The sequence below is a fragment of the Lynx canadensis genome, chromosome X (genome assembly GCF_007474595.2).
Source record: "Lynx canadensis isolate LIC74 chromosome X, mLynCan4.pri.v2, whole genome shotgun sequence".
NCBI lineage: Eukaryota > Metazoa > Chordata > Mammalia > Carnivora > Felidae > Lynx > Lynx canadensis.
The window spans coordinates 41,142,438-41,162,051 of record NC_044321.2 but is presented as its reverse complement, the minus strand read 5'-3'; the positions used below and the strand labels follow the sequence as shown (position 1 = coordinate 41,162,051).

General features: G+C 44.6%; 1 protein-coding gene, 1 long non-coding RNA gene and 1 pseudogene across 2 annotated transcripts in view; all 3 read left to right on the top strand.

The window, feature by feature from the left end:
- Positions 1-1,273, top strand: part of LOC115507501 — a 5,761-nt gene extending 4,488 nt beyond the window's left edge. The window contains exon 3 of the long non-coding RNA XR_003966672.2: positions 1,085-1,273. This is a non-coding gene — a long non-coding RNA (uncharacterized LOC115507501). The remainder of the gene's footprint in view (positions 1-1,084) is intronic.
- A 4,960-nt stretch (positions 1,274-6,233) lies between these two features.
- Positions 6,234-8,801, top strand: LOC115506762 (annotated as a pseudogene).
- Positions 8,802-9,991: 1,190 nt separating this feature from the next.
- On the top strand, positions 9,992-18,846 carry UXT (ubiquitously expressed prefoldin like chaperone). The gene is made up of 7 exons (XM_030305895.1): positions 9,992-10,042; positions 10,226-10,332; positions 11,733-11,814; positions 11,954-12,021; positions 12,291-12,398; positions 18,465-18,528; positions 18,747-18,846. Exons 2-7 carry the CDS (start codon positions 10,235-10,237, stop codon positions 18,798-18,800), a joined length of 474 nt encoding a protein of 157 aa, XP_030161755.1. The 5' UTR covers positions 9,992-10,042; positions 10,226-10,234; the 3' UTR covers positions 18,801-18,846.
- The last annotated feature ends 768 nt before the right edge of the window (positions 18,847-19,614 follow it).

Genomic DNA, 19,614 nt, shown 5'->3' with positions numbered 1-19,614 from the left:
GAGACGGGCGCTGGCAAGCATGTGCCCAGGGCAGTGTTTGTAGACCTGGAACCCACAATCATTGATGAAGTTCTCATTTCATCTACCGCCAGCTCTTCCACCCTGAGCAGCTCACCACAGGCAAGGGAGATGCCGCCAATAACTATGCTTGAGGTACTACACCACTGGCAAGGATCAGTGATCAAGGTAAATGATCATTGACCTTGTCTTGGACCAAATTCGGAAATTGGCCTACCAGTGCACAGGTCTTCAGGGCTTCTTGGCTTTTCCACAGCTTTGGAGGGGAAACTGGTTCCGGGTTCACATCCCTGCTCATGGAATATCTCTCCATCGATTATGGCAAGAAATCCAAGCTGGAGTTCTCCACTTACCCAGCCCCCCAGGTTTCCACTCCTGTGATTGAGCCCTACAACTCCATCCTCACTACCCATACCACCCTGGAGCCCTCTGATTGTGCCTTTATGGTAGACAATGAGGCCATCTATGACATCTGTTTTAGAAACCTCAGTATTGAACATGCAACCTACACTAACCTTAACTGCCTTATTAGCCAGATTATGTCTTCCATCACTGCTTCCCTTAGATTTCCCTTAGATTTGATGGAGGCCTGAATGTTCATCTAACAGAATTCCAAACCAACCGGGTGCCCTATCCCCACATCCACTTCCCTCTGGCCACATATGCCCCTGTCACCTCTGCTGAGAAGTCTACCATGAACACCTGCATGCTTTGGGCCAGCCAATCAGGTGGTGAAATATGACGCTCCCCATGGTAAACACATGGCTTGCTGCCTGTTGCACCATGGCGACATGGTTCCCAAAGATGTCAGTGCTGCCATTGCCACTATCAAGACCAAGTGCAGCATCCAGTTTGTAGACTGGTGTCCCATTGGCTTCAAAGTTGGCATTGATTACCAGCCTCTCACTGTGGTACCTGGTGGAGACCTGGCCAAAGTACAGCGAGCTGTGTGCATGCTAAGCAACACCATAGCCATCACTGAGGCCTGGGCTCACCTGGACTACAAGTTTGACCTGATGTATGCCAAGCATGCCTTTGTTCACTGGTAGTGGGTAAGCGCATAGAGGAAGGAGAGTTTTCTGAGGCCCGTGAGGACATGGCTGCCCTTGAGAAGGATTATGAGGAGGTCGGTGTGGATTCTACTGAAGGAGAGGGTGAAGAGGAAGGAGAGGAATACTAATTACCATTCCTCTCAGTCCCAAAGCATGTCACACTCAGAACTTTAGCTTCAACATTAGCTGACAGTCATTAAACCTTTCTGGTTAGGTTGTCTTCACTTTTAACTGTGATCATGTCTTACTTTTCCATGTGTACCTGTCAGATTTTTCCATGATGTCTCAAAGTAAAGGTTTTTAAGAAAGGGGGAAAAAACCAATCCAATTAGAAAAGGATGAGCAAAGGACGTAAAAAGACGTTTCACCAAAAAGGATATACAGATAACAAACAAGCATGTGACAATATGTTCCATATTACTGGCTATCAGAGAAATGCAAACTAAGGCCATGATGAGATATCAGCACACACCTAGCTGAATGATTAAATTTTAAAAAATAGTGACAACACCAAATGCTAGGGAGGATGCAGAGAAACTGGGTCGCTTATACATTGCTGGTGGGACTGTAAAATGATACAGCCAGTCTGGAAACCAGTTTGGCAGTTTCTTATAAAATTAAACATGGATCCAGCAATTTTACTCTTGGGTGTTTATTCCAGAGACATGAAAATTTATGTCCACATAAAAACCTGTCCCCTGATGTTTATAGTAACCAACCCAAATGTTCTACAACAGGTGAATGGTTAAACTATGGTCATACACACCATGGAACACTACTCAGCAATAAAGAGGATTGAACTACTGATACAACAACTTGGATGAACCTCTAGGGACTTCTGAGTGAAAAAATCCATCCCAAAAGGTTACATACTGTATTATTCCATTGATATAATGTATAAATAAGCAAAGGGCATGAAGAGACATTTCATTAAAGATGACATACAGGGGGTGCCTGGGTGGCTCAGTCGGTTAAGCATCCGGCTTCAGCTCAGGTCATGATCTCACGATTTGTGAGTTCGAGCCCTGCGTCGGGCTCTGTGCTGACAGCTCAGAGCCTGGAGCCTGCCTTGGATTCTGTGTCTCCCTCTCTCTCTCTGTCCCTCCCCTGCTCATGCTCTGTCTCTCTCTCTCAAAAATAAATAAACATTAAAAAAAATTTAAAGATGACATACAGGGTTGCCTGGGTGGCTCAGTTGGTTAAGCATCCAACTCTTGATTTTGGCTCAGGTCATGATCCCATGGTAGTGGGATCGAGCCCCACTCAGTGCAGAGCCTGCTTGGGATTCTCTCTCTCTCTCTCTCTCTCTCTCTCTCTCCCTCCCTTCCCCTCCCCCCCACACACACACACTCCCTCTCTAAAAATTAAAAAAAATTATTTTTTTAACTTTTATTTATTTTTGAGACAGAGAGAGACAGAGCATGAACGGGGGAGGGGCAGAGAGAGAGGGAGACACTGAATCCGAAGCAGGCTCCAGGCTCTGAGCTGTCAGCACAGAGCCCAATGCGGGGCTCAAACCCACGAACTGCGCGATCATGACCTGAACCGAAGTCCTGACACTTAACCGACTGAGCCACCCAAGCGCCCCCAAAATAATTTTTTGGAGATGATATACATAGGTAAAATGCGCCCATAAAAATGTGTTCTATATCATTAGCCATTAGGGAAATAAAAACTAAGACCACAATGAGATATCACTACACATCTATTAGAACAGATTAAAAAAATAGTGACAATGCCAAATGCTAGTGAGGGTGAGGAGATATCGGATCTCTCATGCATTGCTGATGGGAATGTAAAATGGTACAGACACTCTAGGAAATAGTTTGACATTTTCTTAAAGAAATTCAACATACACTTCTCCTGCAGCCCAACAGTTGCTCTCCTGGACATTAATCCTACAGACACGGAAACTTAAGTACAAAACCTGTACACAATCGTTCATAGCAGCCTTGTTTGTACTAGCCAAAAATTTGAAACACCCTAAATGTCCAAGTGAGGACTATGTGAATGGTTAAATACACTGTGATACATCCACACCATGGAATACTACTCAGCAATAAAAGGAAGAAACTATTAATACCTGCAACTTAGATGGATCTCCAGAGTGTTGCGCTGAATGAGAAAAAAAAAAAGAGTGCATCTCAAAAGGACACATACTGTATAATTCTATTTATAAAACATGCTCAAAATGACAAACTTATAGGAATTATAAAGTATAGAAAATTATGACATGGAAAACAGAGTAGTGGCTGTGAGGAGTTAGGGATAGCGGGAAGAGGGGTAGGGGTGACTACAAAAGGGTAGCATGAGGCAGATCATTACAGTGAGAGGATATTTCTGCATTGTAGTAGAGGTTCATCGAATGTGCACCCATAATAAAAGAGCACAGAGCTACACACACACATTGGACTGACGTCAGATAGCTTCCTTTGTTTGACACTGTACTATAGTTATATACGATTTAACCACTATAGGAAACCGGGCAAAGTGTATACAGGAATTCCCTGTGCTATCTTTCCAAATCCTGGTGAAGCAATAATTATTTTTAAACAAAAAAAAATTTTAATGAAACAAAAATATGCTCCTAGAGAAACAAAGACAGAGAGAAGTTTTTGCTAGGTGACCTGGCTGACAAGAACTAGTAAAAGACGTTTTAGAATTTTATTTTTAAAAATGTATTATTTTGAGGTCATGTTGTTAGGTACATCCAGGCACCGGATCACAACTTTCTGGCAAATTGTTCGTGTTCTTTTGTATAGGTGTACCTTAATTAATTAGACCCGTCCACTATTCATGGACACTTGGCTTGTTTCCAGTATTTTGCTATACACACAACGCTGCCATGCATGCTCCGGTAATACTTTGATACATAATGGTGTTAATATACCTATAAGATGAATTCCCAGAAGCAGAATTCATAGATCAAAAAGTAAGTATACTTTAAACTGGTAAAAGATATTCCAGACGAAAAAGTTCTGGGGACAGATGGTGGTGATGGGTGCACAAAAATGTGAACGTACTTAATGCCGCTGAAGCAAACTTAAAAATGGCTAAAATGGTTAATTTTATAGTACGTGTGTTTCACCACAATAAAGAAAAGTAAAATTAAAAAAAAATTTTTTTAATGTTTATTATTTGAGAAAGAGACAGAGAGCAAGCAGGGGAGGGGCAGAGAGAGAGAGAGGGAGACACAGAATCGGAAGCAGGCTCCAGGCTCCCAGCTGCCAGCACAGAGCCCGATGCAGGGCTCGAACCCACAGACCGTGAGATCATGACCTGAGCCAAAGTCGGCTGCCTAACTGACCGAGCCACCCAGGGGCCCCAAGAAAGGTAAAATTTTTAAAAAGTACTTCTGTATTTACTCCCCAAGTATGTAACAGTATTAGCCTCCCCGCATACCTGTCAACCGCAGCCAACGTGGAGAGGAGCTTCTCAGATTCCTCTTCAGGGAAGGGCTCAGGGCCCAGCTGTGAGAAGCGGGGTTACTTGAGACTCAGTCTCCAGTTAGCTCCACTGGGCTTCACCTCAGCTCTCACACCAGGGTCCAGCTATCGGCAGGGCTGTCTCTAGGCAATGACCGAGCAATGAGGAGATTCAAAGGACTAGGTGGGACTCCCCTAACGGACAATCTTTGCTCTGGAGCTCCATGTGGAGATCCATGTTTGTCAGGTTGGCATCATGGTCTGAACGTCCCTCGGCTCAATCCTGCTTTGCCCCTTTTTCTTTCACGGATGCCCTATAGACCTGGACTTCTAACCCCCATGTCAGTATCTGCTTCCTGAAGAACTTAAGCTGTGACACCAACAGTATATTATAAACCCTTCTGGTCTTTTCCACCCTGTAGATGAAAAACAGCATTTCACATGTTTTATTTTGCATTTCTCTATTATGATCGAGCATGAACACATTTTCATGTATTCAAAAGTGATTTGCATATCTGTGAATTGTGTCTGTCTTGTTTCTTCTAAATTGTTGGGCTTTTGTATAGATTTGTAGTACTTTATGTATTAATTAACCAGCCATTGACTGCATCTGTTGCAAATGGTTTTTTTGTTTTTTTGGTTTTTTTTTTTTTTGCAATCTGCCATTTGGCCTCAGGGTTTTTAAGGTTAACCCTGCATACATTAATTTTATGAACACGATGGGTAAATTGTTACACAGCAATGGAAAACTAACACAGTTATCTACTATTCCCAATTTTTTCTACAACACACATATGGTTTAAACATGAGACAACCACAGTTTTTATAAAGAGTGCTTATCTTTTAGAAGTACACACTGAATTATCTAAGGATAAATGGTATCATATCTGAGATTTGCTTCAATAAGTGAGAGAGGACAATGGAATGGTATAAATGAGATGAGATTGCTGTATGTTGATAATTCTTGAAGCTAAATGATGGATTCATGGGGATTTATTACACTTTTCCTTACCCTTTTGTATATGTTTGAAAGATTCCATAATAAAAAACTTTTTAAAAATTAGACTCATAGGGGCCCCTGGGTGGCTCAGATGGTTAAGCAGCCAACTTTGGCTCACGTCATGATCTCGCGGTTCGTGGGTTCGAGCCCCAGATCGGGCTCTGTGCTGACAGCTCAGAGCTTGGAGCCTGATTTGGATTCTGTGTCTCCCTCTCTCTCTGCCCCTCCCCCACTCCTGCTCTGTCTCTTTCTCTTGAAATTAAATAAACATTAAAAAATTAATAAAAAAATTAGACTCGTACATAGAGATTAGCCAAAAGCATGTTTATGGTTTCTGATACAGGAAAACTAAATAATTTAAATGTCTACACAGGGAACTGGTTAAATTAATCACTTTAGATATACAGTATATTTATATGTATTTTTAAAATTGCATAGAATAATGATGCTATTAACATTAGTCTATGGTCTGATAAGTCTATGTAAAATAAAATATTTCTAAGCAACAAAAAAATTTATGAATACAGTGTGTCAATATATTCTCTCATGACTTCCGAACTTTATGTCATGACTAGAAGGGACTTCACTCTAAGATAATAATAAAAAATGTTCTCCCATTTTTTCCTTCTAGCACACTGATGGTTCCATTTTTACATTTAAATCTTTAATCCACCTGGAACTTATTTTAGTGTAGGAAGTGAGGGAGAGTTCTAATTTTATTGTTTCCTGGTGAATGGCATGAAATATATCCTTCTGCTGATGAACTGGTATGCTTTTTCCTCGTGGGCAATACCCGTCACATAACTAACCTCATTTCCCTTTTTGCTACTGCTGTCGGAAGCTTAGAGACAAATTCACAGCTAAGCACGGAAGAGAATTTCATACCTACATCCCAATTTCCCCTGACGTTAATTTTCTACTTGCTTTATACTTTTTGTGAGCCTACCTTTATTTTTCAATTTTATGAGATGTATTCTTAACGGGTTCCAAATACCCAGTGGAAAATAAAGGAGGCAGTGAATCAAGAGTTTAGCTCTAATTCATCTGGGCCTCAGTCATTTCTTGCTCTTCTTAGGTAAGGGCAAGACAGAGATCTCTAAGTCAAAGCCGGGGGAGGCTTGTGGGCAGGGGTTGGCTGCGAGGGAGAGAAAATACAAATGGAGATGACAGACAGTGTCGGCCTCATACCTCCCAGAAGCACCAGCCTGAAAACACCCGTATCCGTAAGCCAGGTGAGAGGTCACCAGTTGAAGCTTGGTAGGCCCACATACTTAGAGCTCCAACATACGTATTGGTGATTAACATGGTTGTATAGAGCTGACATGATTGAGGTTGGCAAACTTTTCCTATAAAAGGCCAGATAGTGGGTCGCCTGGGTGGCTCAGTCGGTTAAGCGTCCAGGTCCTCATTTCGGCTCAGGTCATGATCTCACCGTTCATGAGATTGAGCCTCACGTCAGACTATATACGCTAACAGCGCAGAGCCTGCTTGGGATTCTTTCTCTTCCTCTCTCTCTCTGGCTCTCTCTCCCTCTCTCAAAATAAATAAATAAACATTAAAAAAAATAAAAGGCCAGATAGTAAATACTTTAGGGTTTTCAGGCCACATGGTCTCTTTGGCAACTACTCTACCACTAGAAGCATGAAAGCATCCACAGACATGAGTATAGCTGTGTTCCAATAAAACTTTATTATTGGACACTGAAACTTGAATTTTATAGAATTTTCACATGTCACAAAATATTCTTTTTACTTTCTTCAAGCATTTAAAAAAGTGAAACCAGTGTTCTTGGACTGCAGGCTGTAGAAAAACATCAAAGGTCAGCAAACCAATGATGTAGAGCTTAGATGAGGAAGTTTGTTACTGGAAATATGTGTACAATTGTCAATACTTGGTTTACAATGCAGTGACATCCTTTAGATCAATACTTTTACCTTGAGAGATTTATCATGAGGAAATAATCATAGTATTATACAAAAATAGGAAAGCAAAGACTGTTAGCCCATCCTGGGTGTTAACCACAGAAAAAACTGGACACATCCAAACATCCAATAACATAGGAGTGGCTCAAAAATCTGAGGCCATCCTGTTGGGCTCTGTGCTGACAGCTCAGAGCCTGGAACTTGCTTTGGATTCTGTGTCTCCCTCTCTCTCTGCCCCTCCCCCACTCACGCCCGTGCTCGCTCGCTCTCTCTCTATCAAAAATAAATAAATGTTAGAATTTTTTTTTTAATCTGAGGTCGTCTAAAACGTGGAATTCTATGTAGTCATGTCAATAATTATTGCTGAGTCTGGAAACAGAGAAAGCAAATACGGTCAAATATTAACATTTGGCGAGTCTAAATGCAGGCTATATGGGTGTTCACTGCCAGCTTTTCTGTAGGTTTGAAATGTAAAAATAAAGTTGGAAACATGTTTTTAAAAAGTAAAAAAACGTTTCTGTGAAATGTAACTTAATAGATTTGCAGAGACCCATCTCCAGCTCATCAGAACTCTGTGTTCTTTTGTGTTAAATAAAGATGATAAGTATAACACCCTTTTTTACCCCACAGGAATATATTGTAGATTAACTCAGTAATAGTTGTCTAACTACCTGGAGTCTGTTTCAATCACACCAAATGCAACTTTAACTATATGTAGCAAGATTTAGAAAAAACAATTTTTTTTTAATTTTTTTTTCAACGTTTATTTATTTTTGGGACAGAGAGAGACAGAGCATGAACGGGGGAGGGGCAGAGAGAGAGGGAGACACAGAATCGGAAACAGGCTCCAGGCTCCGAGCCATCAGCCCAGAGCCTGACGCGGGGCTCGAACTCACGGACCGCGAGATCGTGACCTGGCTGAAGTCGGACGCTTAACCAACTGCGCCACCCAGGCGCCCCGAAAAAACAATTTTTTTTAGCACGTTCCCTTGGCTCTTCTGCCCGGACTAGAGGAATGGGCTGATCGTGGAGGAGGGACAGTGCTCCCGCCGCTTCGCCTGCAACACCTGCCCCTACCTGCACAACATCACCTGCAAGGTAACAAAACAAAGTATCCAAAGCTGAAAGAAGTGGATGATGTGCTTGGTGGAGCACCTGCCTGGGAGAATGTTGACTCCACTGCAGAGTCATATCCTAAATGCGACCATCCTCTTGCCTATTTCAAGCAGCTTCTGCAGACTAGCCAATGACCACCTTCTATAAATGCTGCGATGCTCAGGGTGGACACCTCTGGAGGGGACTAAGGCCATACTGGCCCAGCTGTGTCAGCGTCTGCTTACCTTGTTCCCCAGGATGGATTCCCAGCCCAGAGTGTGAACCGTGAGTCCTGAGAGTCTTTGCTGGTGTGGCAGAAAGCTAACCCTTTTAGGGTAGCGGGCCAGGATGTCAGCAAATGTAGCTCATCTGCCAATCAGCGGATGAGTTCATTTATGTCCAGGGAGATGGGGTGGGGGGGTAGGGTATCCATAACTAAGTGCACTCTGTTTAATGTCCTGCTCATTTATCTTTTACATGTATTGAGTAATTGACATTCTATAAAATTTCGTATTTTTTTAAAATCACATTTCTTTTACAATCATGTTCTAAGAACAAAGAAAACTTGCTTAGGTTTTGAGCATTTGAAAGAAAAACTTGCTTTTACACATGAAACCCACAAAGTATCTGAGAAATCTTCCCTGGTAGGGGTGAGTGCCCTAGGCCCTATAGGCGGGAGTAGCATTTGAGGGATCTGGCATGTGGGTTCTCCTTTAGGCTCAGCCTGAACTTGCTGGGTTTGATGCTATTATTTGAAAATCGAACATAGAAAAATAAATTCATTAGCTTCAGCGCATACGAATGAATAAAAAGTTTACACATTTAAATAAAGACATTGGAACTATTTCTAACTACAGAGTAGCTGATCTCGAGCAGAGGACTTCAGCGACCCGCCACTTGACGCCTCTACTAAATGAAGTAATAGACATAGTGTGCTGTCAGTATCTGCTCGGATCCTGGTTATGGAATTGCGAGCTGCAAAGCCGGAGTTACCAAAGATGAATTTTAGGACCTCTGTCTCCATTAAAAATTTTTTTAATGCTCACATCCATCCCCATTACCGGGAGCCAAACCCAAATCTCCCGTGTGAAGAATCCAAATCCACGGCGATAGATCACAGGGATGTACCCTCTCCTTTTTACAAACCAGAACCAAAATCAATTCTTGTCTGGCTGCTTCCGAAGCTCTGACTTTTAAATACCAAACGCTTTACTCTCTCTCTACCTCCACCTGCACGCCCCGCCTCACCCAGAACCCGCCAAATCCCATTAAGGCCCGCCCCCGCGAGCCACGCGCGGTCCCCACAGGCTCCGCGCGCATCCCTGTTCCCACACGCTGCTGTCTAGTACTCTCGCCGGATTCCCTAAAGCCCCGCCCTTCTCGCCTCTGCTTCGGTGGTTTTCATCCCTTCAGAGCGGCCCCTCCCCACCTGGCTATTTGGTTGGCCCTCGCCCTTAGCGTACGTCATTCACCCGCGCCACCCGGAAGCCGCGGTTTATAGCAACTGTTCTTATTGCCGGCGGCTCTAAGGTGAGGGCCGCGTTTGGGTGTCCCTGGGTGGCAAGGTCCCAGAGTTGGGAGGGGCAGAAGGCAGAACCCCTGGCAGGAGTCGGACGAGCCCACTTCGGCTGTTGAGGGGGGTGCAGATGTACCGTGCTTGAGGCCAAACTGAGTGATCAACGTGGTCTGCCCCCCCCCCTTCACATTCCTCAGGAGCCCATCATGGCGACGCCCCCTAAACGGCGGGCGCTGGAATCCACAGGGGAGAAAGTGCTGCGCTATGAGGCCTTCATCTGCGACGTGCTGCAGCGGGACCTGCGGTGAGTGACAGTGTGGAGGGCCGGGCGTTTGGAACGTTCCACGTGGGGAGGCGGGGCGTTTGAAGTCAGGGCCTAGCCTTCTGATTGGTGGGGAAGACGTTCGGAGGTCGGCCCCGTGCGCCCATCGAGCGGGGAAGGAGGGGCGACGACATCCGGGGTGCGACTGGACTGGGATGTGGCGGTCTTAGCAGAGGGTGTGTCCGCGCATGTGCAGCCCCCCATCTCGGGCCGAGTTGGGTTCCAAACCGGTAGTTCTTGGGTTCGAATCCTTCGCTTGGCCGTTTCTCCATCCTGTGAAGACGGTGTACCCCGTCTCGCCTTTTTGTGCCTCAGTTTTCTTATCTGTGATATGGGAAAGTTGATGGGACCTTCCTCAGGGGGTTGTTTTGAGTTTTTATTGTGTTCATTCCTTGTAAAGAATTTAATATGGATACTACAGGCTCAATGAGCATGAAAAATTATTACTATCCTTACTAGTCTGAGTAGGAAATAGAGTATTCAGAAATAGGACCTTGAACATCCTAAAAGAGATGGAGGAATTTTCTAGAGAATGGGACATTCTGATTGGAAAGAGGCATTGGCAGTGTGATAACAATACTAAGAAATAGGGGCGCCTTGGTGGCTCAGTCCTTGAGCATCTGACTTCGGCTCAGGTCATGATCTCACAGTTTGTGAGTTCGAGGACCACCTCAGGTTCTATGCTGACAACGCAGAGCCTGGATCCCACCTACAGTTCTCTCTCTCTCTCTCTCTCTCTCTCTCTCTCTCTGTGCCCCTCCCCTGCTCATGTTCTCTCTCTCTCTCTCTCTCTCCCTCTCAAAACTAAACATTAAAAAATTTTTTAATAATAATACTAATAAATATTAACTAATACATACATAGAGCTTACTATTTGGCAGGCACTATTTTAAGTGCTCTTTTTATGTTATTTTTGAGAGAGAGTGTGCAAGCAGCAGAGGGGCAGAGTATCCCCAACAGGCTCCACGCTCAGTGGGCAGCCAACTTGGGGCTCAGTCTCACGACTGTGAGATCATGACCTGAGCCCAAATCAAGAGTCAGATGCTTAACCCACTGAGCCACCCAGGCACCCCTATAAGTGCTTTATAGTAAACTCTCATGTAATTCTCTTTATGACTCTGAGGTAATAATTGTCATCCCTATTTTATAGGTAGGTAAATTGGGACCTAAAGAGGTTACTTACTTGCCAAAGTCACACGACTAGTCAAAAAAGAGAGCCTAGATTCAAACCCAAGCAGTCTGACTCACAATCCAAACCTTCACTTCTGCACTAAAATGCTTCTTTAGGGCATGGTGACATGAGGGTCTCAGAGTCATACTGTGAGGTATTCTGAGAGGGCCAGGGCTTCCTGTTGGTCACCATTCTCCTCTTGTCCCATCAGAAAAGTCCTGGACCATCGTGACAAGGTATATGAGCAGCTGGCCAAATACCTTCAACTGAGAAATGTCATTGAGCGACTTCAGGTAAAGACACCAAGGTTTGGTACCATTTTGGTGTATGTGGACAAGGGAGGGGGATGGGAGGAGAGACCCCAGACCAAAACCTGTCAGCTGACCTAAAAGTTGACCACTGACCCCTACCTCTTTTTCCCTGGCCCCACAGGAAGCTAAGCCCTCGGAGTTATATATGCAGGTGGATTTGGGCTGTAACTTCTTCGTTGACACAGTTGTGTGAGTGTCTACCTGCCCCTATGAGCCCACAGGGTTCAGCTCCCCTCTTCATTCAACAGATATTTTTTTGACTATTTGCTATTTACCAGACACTGTGCTAAGTGCTGGGGATGTGACAGTAAATCAAATAGGACAAAATCCCTGCCCTCCCAGAGCTTCAATTTGGGGAAGGGGGAGGAGGGGATTAAAAAAAAAACCCATCTCTAATAAACTGTATAGTATGCAGTGATAAGGACATCCCGCTCTTCCTCTAACCATTGTTTCCTCAGCCCAGACACTTCACGAATCTATGTGGCCCTTGGATATGGTTTTTTCCTGGAGTTGACTCTGGCAGAAGCCCTCAAGTTCATTGATCGTAAGAGCAACCTCCTCACAGAGTAAGTCCATTCTATGAGGATAGTGTCTAAAATACCACCATTTGCAACACCCTTCTCCCTTTCCCCATGGCTGCCTGGGATGATACTTCAGGGCCCATCTCCCCTCCTCCTCAAGGCTAGGGCTGAGGACAGTGGAGATACAAAGCTGAGCCCCAAGTATAGTACATAGTAAGCACTCAATAAATGGTCTTTGTATTGTCCATCCACACAAACATTTGTTGGCTCTCTGCTGTATGCCAGGCTCCATACTTGGTGGCGGGGAGGCAGACAGAAGGGTCCCTTGAAGGCCTAATTTTGACCAGATCCAGGAGGTTTTGGCCTATAAATCAGTAACAGTAAAACAAACTATCTCTGACTTCACCTCCTCCTAAGTTGTCTGCTCATCCACTGTGCTCTCACCACACTGACCTTCCCAGGCTTCTTTAAACACCCTCAGAACGAGCCCACCTGACTGCAGGGACTGTGCTCTCTGCCTGTAACACTCTTTCCCCAGGTACACGCCTGGCTTCCTTTCCCCTAACTCAGTTTAAGTCTTTCTCAAATGTCACCTCCTCAATGAGGACTTCCGTAGCCTAACTGTCAAATCACGACCCCTGGCTCTCCTCATTCCCCTCCCTTGTTCTACTTATGACCTCTCAATGTTTACTGTGTAATTTTACTTCTTTCTAAAATTCATTGCCTTTGCCCATTAGGATGTAAGTTTAACAAAGGGAGATATTTTGTCCATACCCCCAAGTGACCAGAATAGTACATGGCATAAAGTAGGCATTCTGTGTTTGTCGAATGTTGGAGGGGCACCTGGGTGGCTCAGTCGGTTGAGTGTCCGACTTCAGCTCAGGTCCTGATCTTGCAGTGAGTTCGAGCCCCGCGTTGGGCTCTGTGCTGACAGCTCAGAGCCTGGAGCCTGCTTCAAATTCTGTGTCTCCCTCTTTCTCTGACCTTCCCCAGCTCGCACTCTTTCTCTCTCTCAAAAATAAACAAACTTTTTTTTTTTTAAAAAAGGGTACGTTGGAAACAGATTGAAGTGGGGATTGAAGCAGATTTCTGGTGATGGCAGCAGGGAGGTAATGTGGGGAGAAAGTATGGGCTCCAATTGAGTTTAAGGCTTTGTACAGGGAAGGGAAATTGGGAGTGTGGATGAGAGGTTTGAAATGTAGCTAAGGAAGGCCTCCCAGGGGCTATCTGGGGAAGAGCCTTCCTGGCAAGAGGACCACTGTGACTGCCATGTAGCAAAATTGCCAAGAGAGGGGACACTGAGCAATGCATTTAGATTAATATCATCTCACAAGAGTGAATACCACTCATCTAAAATTCCTTCTGGGTTATATTTATTCCTACATTCATTTCTTCCAGCATTGCCTCTCTTGTGGTTTTAGTGATTCTTCTCTTTTCAAACCTTTCCAGGGTTTCGGTGTTAGTAGACCCAAAAGAGCCTCAGACCTGCTGAGATTTCTTAATCTTAGTGATCAGACCAATTGGTGGAGGGGTCAAGGGGCTGCTTTCATGGGCCAACACAGTTCTGAACTACTGGTCATTTAGACCACATCCATTTGTTTTATTTATAACAAAGCTTTCCTTTGTATGTCACAGGATTCCTGAGCCTTCAGGTAGATTTTAATTTTTTTTGAGACTTGCCGTCTTTCCCCCAAAATGTACCTGGGGCACCTGGGTGACTCATTTGGTTGAGTCCAGCTCTTGATTTCGGCTCAGGTCATGATCCCATGGTTTGTGGGACCGAGCCCTCCACTGTCAGCGCAGAGCCTGCTTGGGACTCCCCCCGCCCCCTTACCGCCCATCCCCTGCTCTTCTCCCTCTCTTTTTCTCTCTCAAAAATAAATAAACATTTTTTAAAAATTTTTAATAAATATATTGTCAGTGCCTGGTTGGTTATTGTGATGAGAAATGTGATTGAATCATTTATTAGTTTATTGTAATTAGTAAGGCTTCTAGAAGTTTAATCTTTCTAGGAGATGAAAATTTGTGGGGTAGTTCACTCTCATTTTGAAAAGACTTTTTTACTTGCAACTCACTTTGAACTAACTTCCCCTCTCCACTCCCCCTCTGTTTTTTTATGTAACCAAATGGCCTGTCAGTCCTTCCTATTCTTAATATTATTTTGGGGGGAGCGGGAGGATCTTATCTTTGTGTATATTCTTCTTGATTACACAGAAAAGAATACACATCCACACCATAAAGAGACGTGTAACTATAGAAGAGACAGAGAATAGGGGTGCCTGGCTGGCTCAGTTAGTGGGGCATGCAACTCTTGATCTCAGGGTTGTGGGTTTGAGCCCCACGTTGGGTATAGAGATTGCTTAAAAATAAAATCTTTTGGGGCGCCTGGGTGGCTCAGTTGGTTGAGCGGCCGACTTCGGCTCAGGTCATGATCTCGCGGTCAGTGAGTTCAAGCCCCGCGTCGGGCTCTGTGCTGACAGCTCAGAGCCTGGAGCCTATTTCGGATTCTGTGTCTCCCTCTCTCTGCCCCTCCCCCGTTCATGCTCTGTCTCTCTCTGTCTCAAAAATAAATAAACATTAAAAAAAATTTTTTTTTAATAAAATATAAATAAAATCTTTAAAAAAAAAAGAATTTGGGGCGGGCACCTGGGTGGCTCAGTCGGTTAAATGTCTGACTCTTGGTTTCGACTCAGGTCATGATCTCATTCATAGTTCATGGGTTCAAGCCCTGTGTTGGGCTCCACATTGACAGTGTGTAACCTGCTCAGGATTCCCTCTTTCTCCCTCTCTCTCTGCCCCTCCTCTACTCACTCACTCTCAAACTTTAAAAATAAATAAATAAATAAATAATTAATTTAAAAAGGAGAGACAGAATAACTATTTGACCATTAACACTGCCTTACATATTTAAGTCAGTAGCAAAAAAATAAACATCTTCCATTTGTGTTACAACTAGCATTTGGTAGACTTTGTATTTTTCTCCTTTTTAAAAAATGTTGCAACTCATAGCCTTTCATAGACTAAGCTTGTACCATTAACTAATTTTGTTATTTTCATTGATGTTCAAATTGCCCTTAGAATCTGATCAGGTTCACTGCTCTGTTCTTTGAGTACCACCCCAGATATTTTTTTTAATATGTTTTTTGTGAGTTTATTTTAGTTTTTTTTATTTTTTAAATTTTAATTATTTATTTATTTATTTATTTATTTATTTATTTATTTATTTATTTAGAGAGACAGAGACAGAGAGCATGAGCACGGGAAGAACAGAAAGAGGGAGAATCCCAAACAGGCTGTCAGCACAAAGACCCACATAGGGCTCAAACTCACAAAACCATGAGATCATGACCTGAGCCAAAATCGAGAGCTGGATGCTTAACTGACTGAGTCACCCAGGGGCCCTTACCCCAGATATTCTTGAAAGCATTCTTGCTCTCTGACAATACCAGGCTTCATTTATTTCTTGCCTTTTTTTGTGTTTTTTTTTAAATAGTGCCAGGAGTCAGGGAGAGGGTCAGAGGGAGAGAGAGAGAGAGGGAGAATCTTAAGCAGGCTCCACACTGAGCACAAAGCCCAACGCAGGGTCTGATCCTGCGACCCTTGGATCATGACCTGAGCAGAAATCAAGAGTCAGACACTGAACCGACTGAACTACCCAAGCACCCCTATTTCTTGTCTTTAAACATAGACTCAACCATCTTCTGAGGACAGGTTCCTTTGAACAGAGTAGTTACTTAATTATTTATTCAGCGTACGTTGGGTGACTACTATGTGCCATGCACTGTTTGGTTCCTAGGGATACATCAGGGCACAAAGCAGACCGATCTGTTCTCTGCCCTTACACAGCTTATCTAGTCAGGGGAGCCAGATAATAAAAAATAAGTAAATGATACAGTATGTCACACAGGTTGACTGTGCTACAGAGAAAAGCATGGAATGGAGAGAAGAAACACTGGGAAAACTTTTTTTTGTAACTTTGTATGGTAACAGGTGGTAACTAGTATTATTGTGGTGATCATTTCACAATGTGTATAAATATTGACTCATTGTTGTACCCCTGAAACTCTGTTCTGTACCAATTATACTTTAATAGTGAAAGGAAAAGACACATTGCCTAGGATGGAGCGATTGTAGTTTTAAATAGAATGCCTGATAGGATGTGGGGTATAAGAGTTTTGGGCTGAATAACTGGAAGGATGCAGTTGCCATTATCTGAGAGGGAGAAGATAGAGAAGGGGAAGATTTGGATGGGGAAGATCAGGAGTTCAGTCTAGGACCTGTTAAGCATGGGGTGCTTGTTTAACATTGGAAGTTTTTGAAGATGTGGTTAAAACCCCCAAGGCTGGAGTTCAGGAGAGGGGTCTGGACTGAAAATATAAATTTGGGAGACATTGATATACAAATGGGTTTAAAATACTGTTTTTTTTTTTCCAATTCAACATTCTATGTTGTTATACTTTTCTTACTGTATTTAATTTGCCTAAAATTGACTTCTGTGATAGCTCAGCACAATAAAATCCATATTTCTCCTTATCACAGTATCAAGACCCTGCGTGATCTAGCCCCTTCCTACCTTTTAGACCTTATCTTGGACTTTCTGTCCACCATTCACTTAATTCCTAACACTCTGACTTCCTGAACAGCTCTTCCAAAAGCTCTTTCCTGCCTCTTGGCCTTTTGGGGGGAAAAGACCCTCTTACTGTTTAACTCTTACTCATTCTTCATTCTTCAAAAGGGCCTTCCTTGACCTTTGGTATCAGTTAGGATTCTTTTGAGTGAGACTGATCCCAGTTGGCTTCTAAGATATAAGGAATTGAGGGGCACCTGGATGGCTCAGTCAGTTAAGCGTCAGACTTCGGCTCAGGTCATGATCTCGCTGTGAGTTCAAGCCCTGCGGCGGGCTCTGTGCTGACAGCTCGGAGCCTGGAGCCTGCTTTGGATTCTGTGTCTCCCTCTCTCTCTGCCCCTCCCCTGCTCATGCTCTGTCTGTCTGTCTCTCTGTCAAAAATAAACAAACATTAAGATATAAGGAATTGACTGGTTTATGTAACTCCGCAGTCAAGAGCCAGAGTGGTTTCAGACAACTCCAGCTTCCCAGTTAGGCCCAGTTAAGCTTCCAGGTTTAGGCTTTGGCATCTTCTTTGAGTCCGCTTACAACTGACATCCAACCTTTGCTAAATCCTGTTGACCCTACCTTCCAAGTATGTTCCAAATCCAGTCACTTCTCATCACCTCAGCTGCTGTCACTACGGTCTGAGTCTCCATCTCTCACCTGGACTATTACAGTAGCCTTCTCACTGGACTTCCTGCTCCCACACTAGCTTTCCTTATCCCCAGTCCTCCACAAAGTGGCCAGGTGGATCCTCTTAAACCCTAGTCGGTTCACATTCCTTCTCTGATCACAAGCCTCCCTTGGCTCCCACCTCACTTAGAGTAAAAGTCAGAGTCCTTACCATGGCCTGGTGGGTTTTACACGATTGCCTCCCCGGCTTACCTCTCTGACCTCCCCTCCTACAGTCCCCCTTCGCTTATTCTTCTCCAGCCACACTGGCCTCGTTGCTGTGCTTCAGACATGCCAGGTACACTCACACCTTTGCATGTGCTGGCCCTTGTGTCCAGAACATTCATCTTCCATAGATCCACGTGGTCCACTTCTTTAAGTCTTTAGTCAAATGTTTCTCAGTACAGTCATTTGTAAGTACTCTAATTAGAATTGTAGCCCCACTCCCGCACTCCTTATCGTCTCTTATCATTTGACTTTTTCATTTTACTTATAGCCATCCGACACACTCTGTATGTCATTCCACCATTTGTCCCTCTTAATGAGAACTCGAGCTCCATAAGGCTGAGATTTGTGTTTGTTGCGTTTGTTGTTCTCTCCCCAGTCCCTAAAAGTGCCTGGCATAGATCAGGGGATTCAATAAATGTCTCTGAATCAGTGCAGTCCAGGTGGTGGCAGGGCATCTCCACATAGGAGCAGGTGAGGCAGTAGGTTCCACCTGCCACATGGAAGTCATCCAGGACACAGGTAGTTCTTGAAGTGATGAGGAAGCAGCATCCTCATGAGCCTAAGTGGGGCCCACTTCGCCCTTTCTTGTTTCTTTTCTCCAGGCTCAGCGACAGCCTCACCAAGGACTCCATGAATATCAAGGCCCATATCCACATGTTGCTAGAGGTGAGAGCAGCTCACCCCACTCCCAGACTCTGTCTCCGAATGTGTTCAGGGTGGTGACCTGAGGAAGGGAGAGAGCCAGGGACGAGAAAGACCATCTTTCTCTCTAAGCTGGAGCCAAGCTGGAGCCAGGCTGGCTCTGAGGGAGGGGAGGTCAGAGCAAGCCTGGGATGGGGCCTGGACCCAGTCTCTGTTCAATCTCTTCTGTCCTCTTTTTTCAGGGGCTTAGAGAACTGCAAGGCCTGCAGAATTTCCCGGAGACACCTCACCATTGACTTCTTCCCTGCCTCCCCAGACATTAAAGAGCCTGAATGCCTTTGAGTCACATGGCCCTTCTTTCCCCACCTCAACCCCTGCTGTTTGCTCAAGTGCCCTGTTTCTAAAGCACAAAGTTATCAGGAGGCCCAGAGATCCAGTCTCCGTGTGAAACCTTTAAAGCACCCCTGAAGTCCCGCCTCCAGCCTGTTGCCTAGCAGCATTTGCCACTTGACTTTCTGCTCTGCCCTATCTTCTGTCGCCTTGGCAACCTGGGCCCCCCACCTGGCTCTTCTTTCTGTTTCTTTTCCTGGACATAACTCTTTGAATTATCATAGAGAATGGGCCCGTTCAAGGTGGAGGTTTGTTCCCAAGACACTCATTCCTGGCCCTAAGTTTTGCCCCTCTCCCACACCCTAATCATTACTGGGGTACCTTAGATTACGCCCACGCCCGTCTCGGCTAAACCTTGGCCTCACCCCGCTTCTAAATAGTTCCAGCTTCCACCAATGGGCACAAAGCCGAATCCCTCCCTCCCTGGTCCGGCCCCTATTCTAGGTTGAGTCCAGCTTCCGCCAATCAATGCAGAGCCAGGTTCCGCCCGTTTATAACTGGCTGCTGCTCGACGCTACCCTCGTAGGCATTTAGTTTCCACCACTCAACGTCCCTTTTGCGTGCCTGGCGGCTGTCCAGCCCTCCTATCTCTGTCCCCTTCTAAACTCGTCTTTTCTAGCCAATCACTATAGAGTTACCGTGCCCACCTACGCACAGCCCTGGTCCGACCCCCTTCCAGGCGGCTGCTACGCCCACTTCCATACAAGTCCAGCTTCCGCT

Coding starts and splice junctions, on each gene's coding strand:
- UXT (XM_030305895.1), top strand. CDS start 10,235: ATGGCGACGCCCCCTAAACGGCGGGCGCTGGAATCCACAGGGGAGAAA. Junction 12,022..12,290: donor TTCTTCGTTGACACAGTTGT/GTGAGTGTCTAC, acceptor TTGTTTCCTCAG/CCCAGACACTTCACGAATCT. Junction 18,529..18,746: donor ATATCCACATGTTGCTAGAG/GTGAGAGCAGCT, acceptor CTCTTTTTTCAG/GGGCTTAGAGAACTGCAAGG.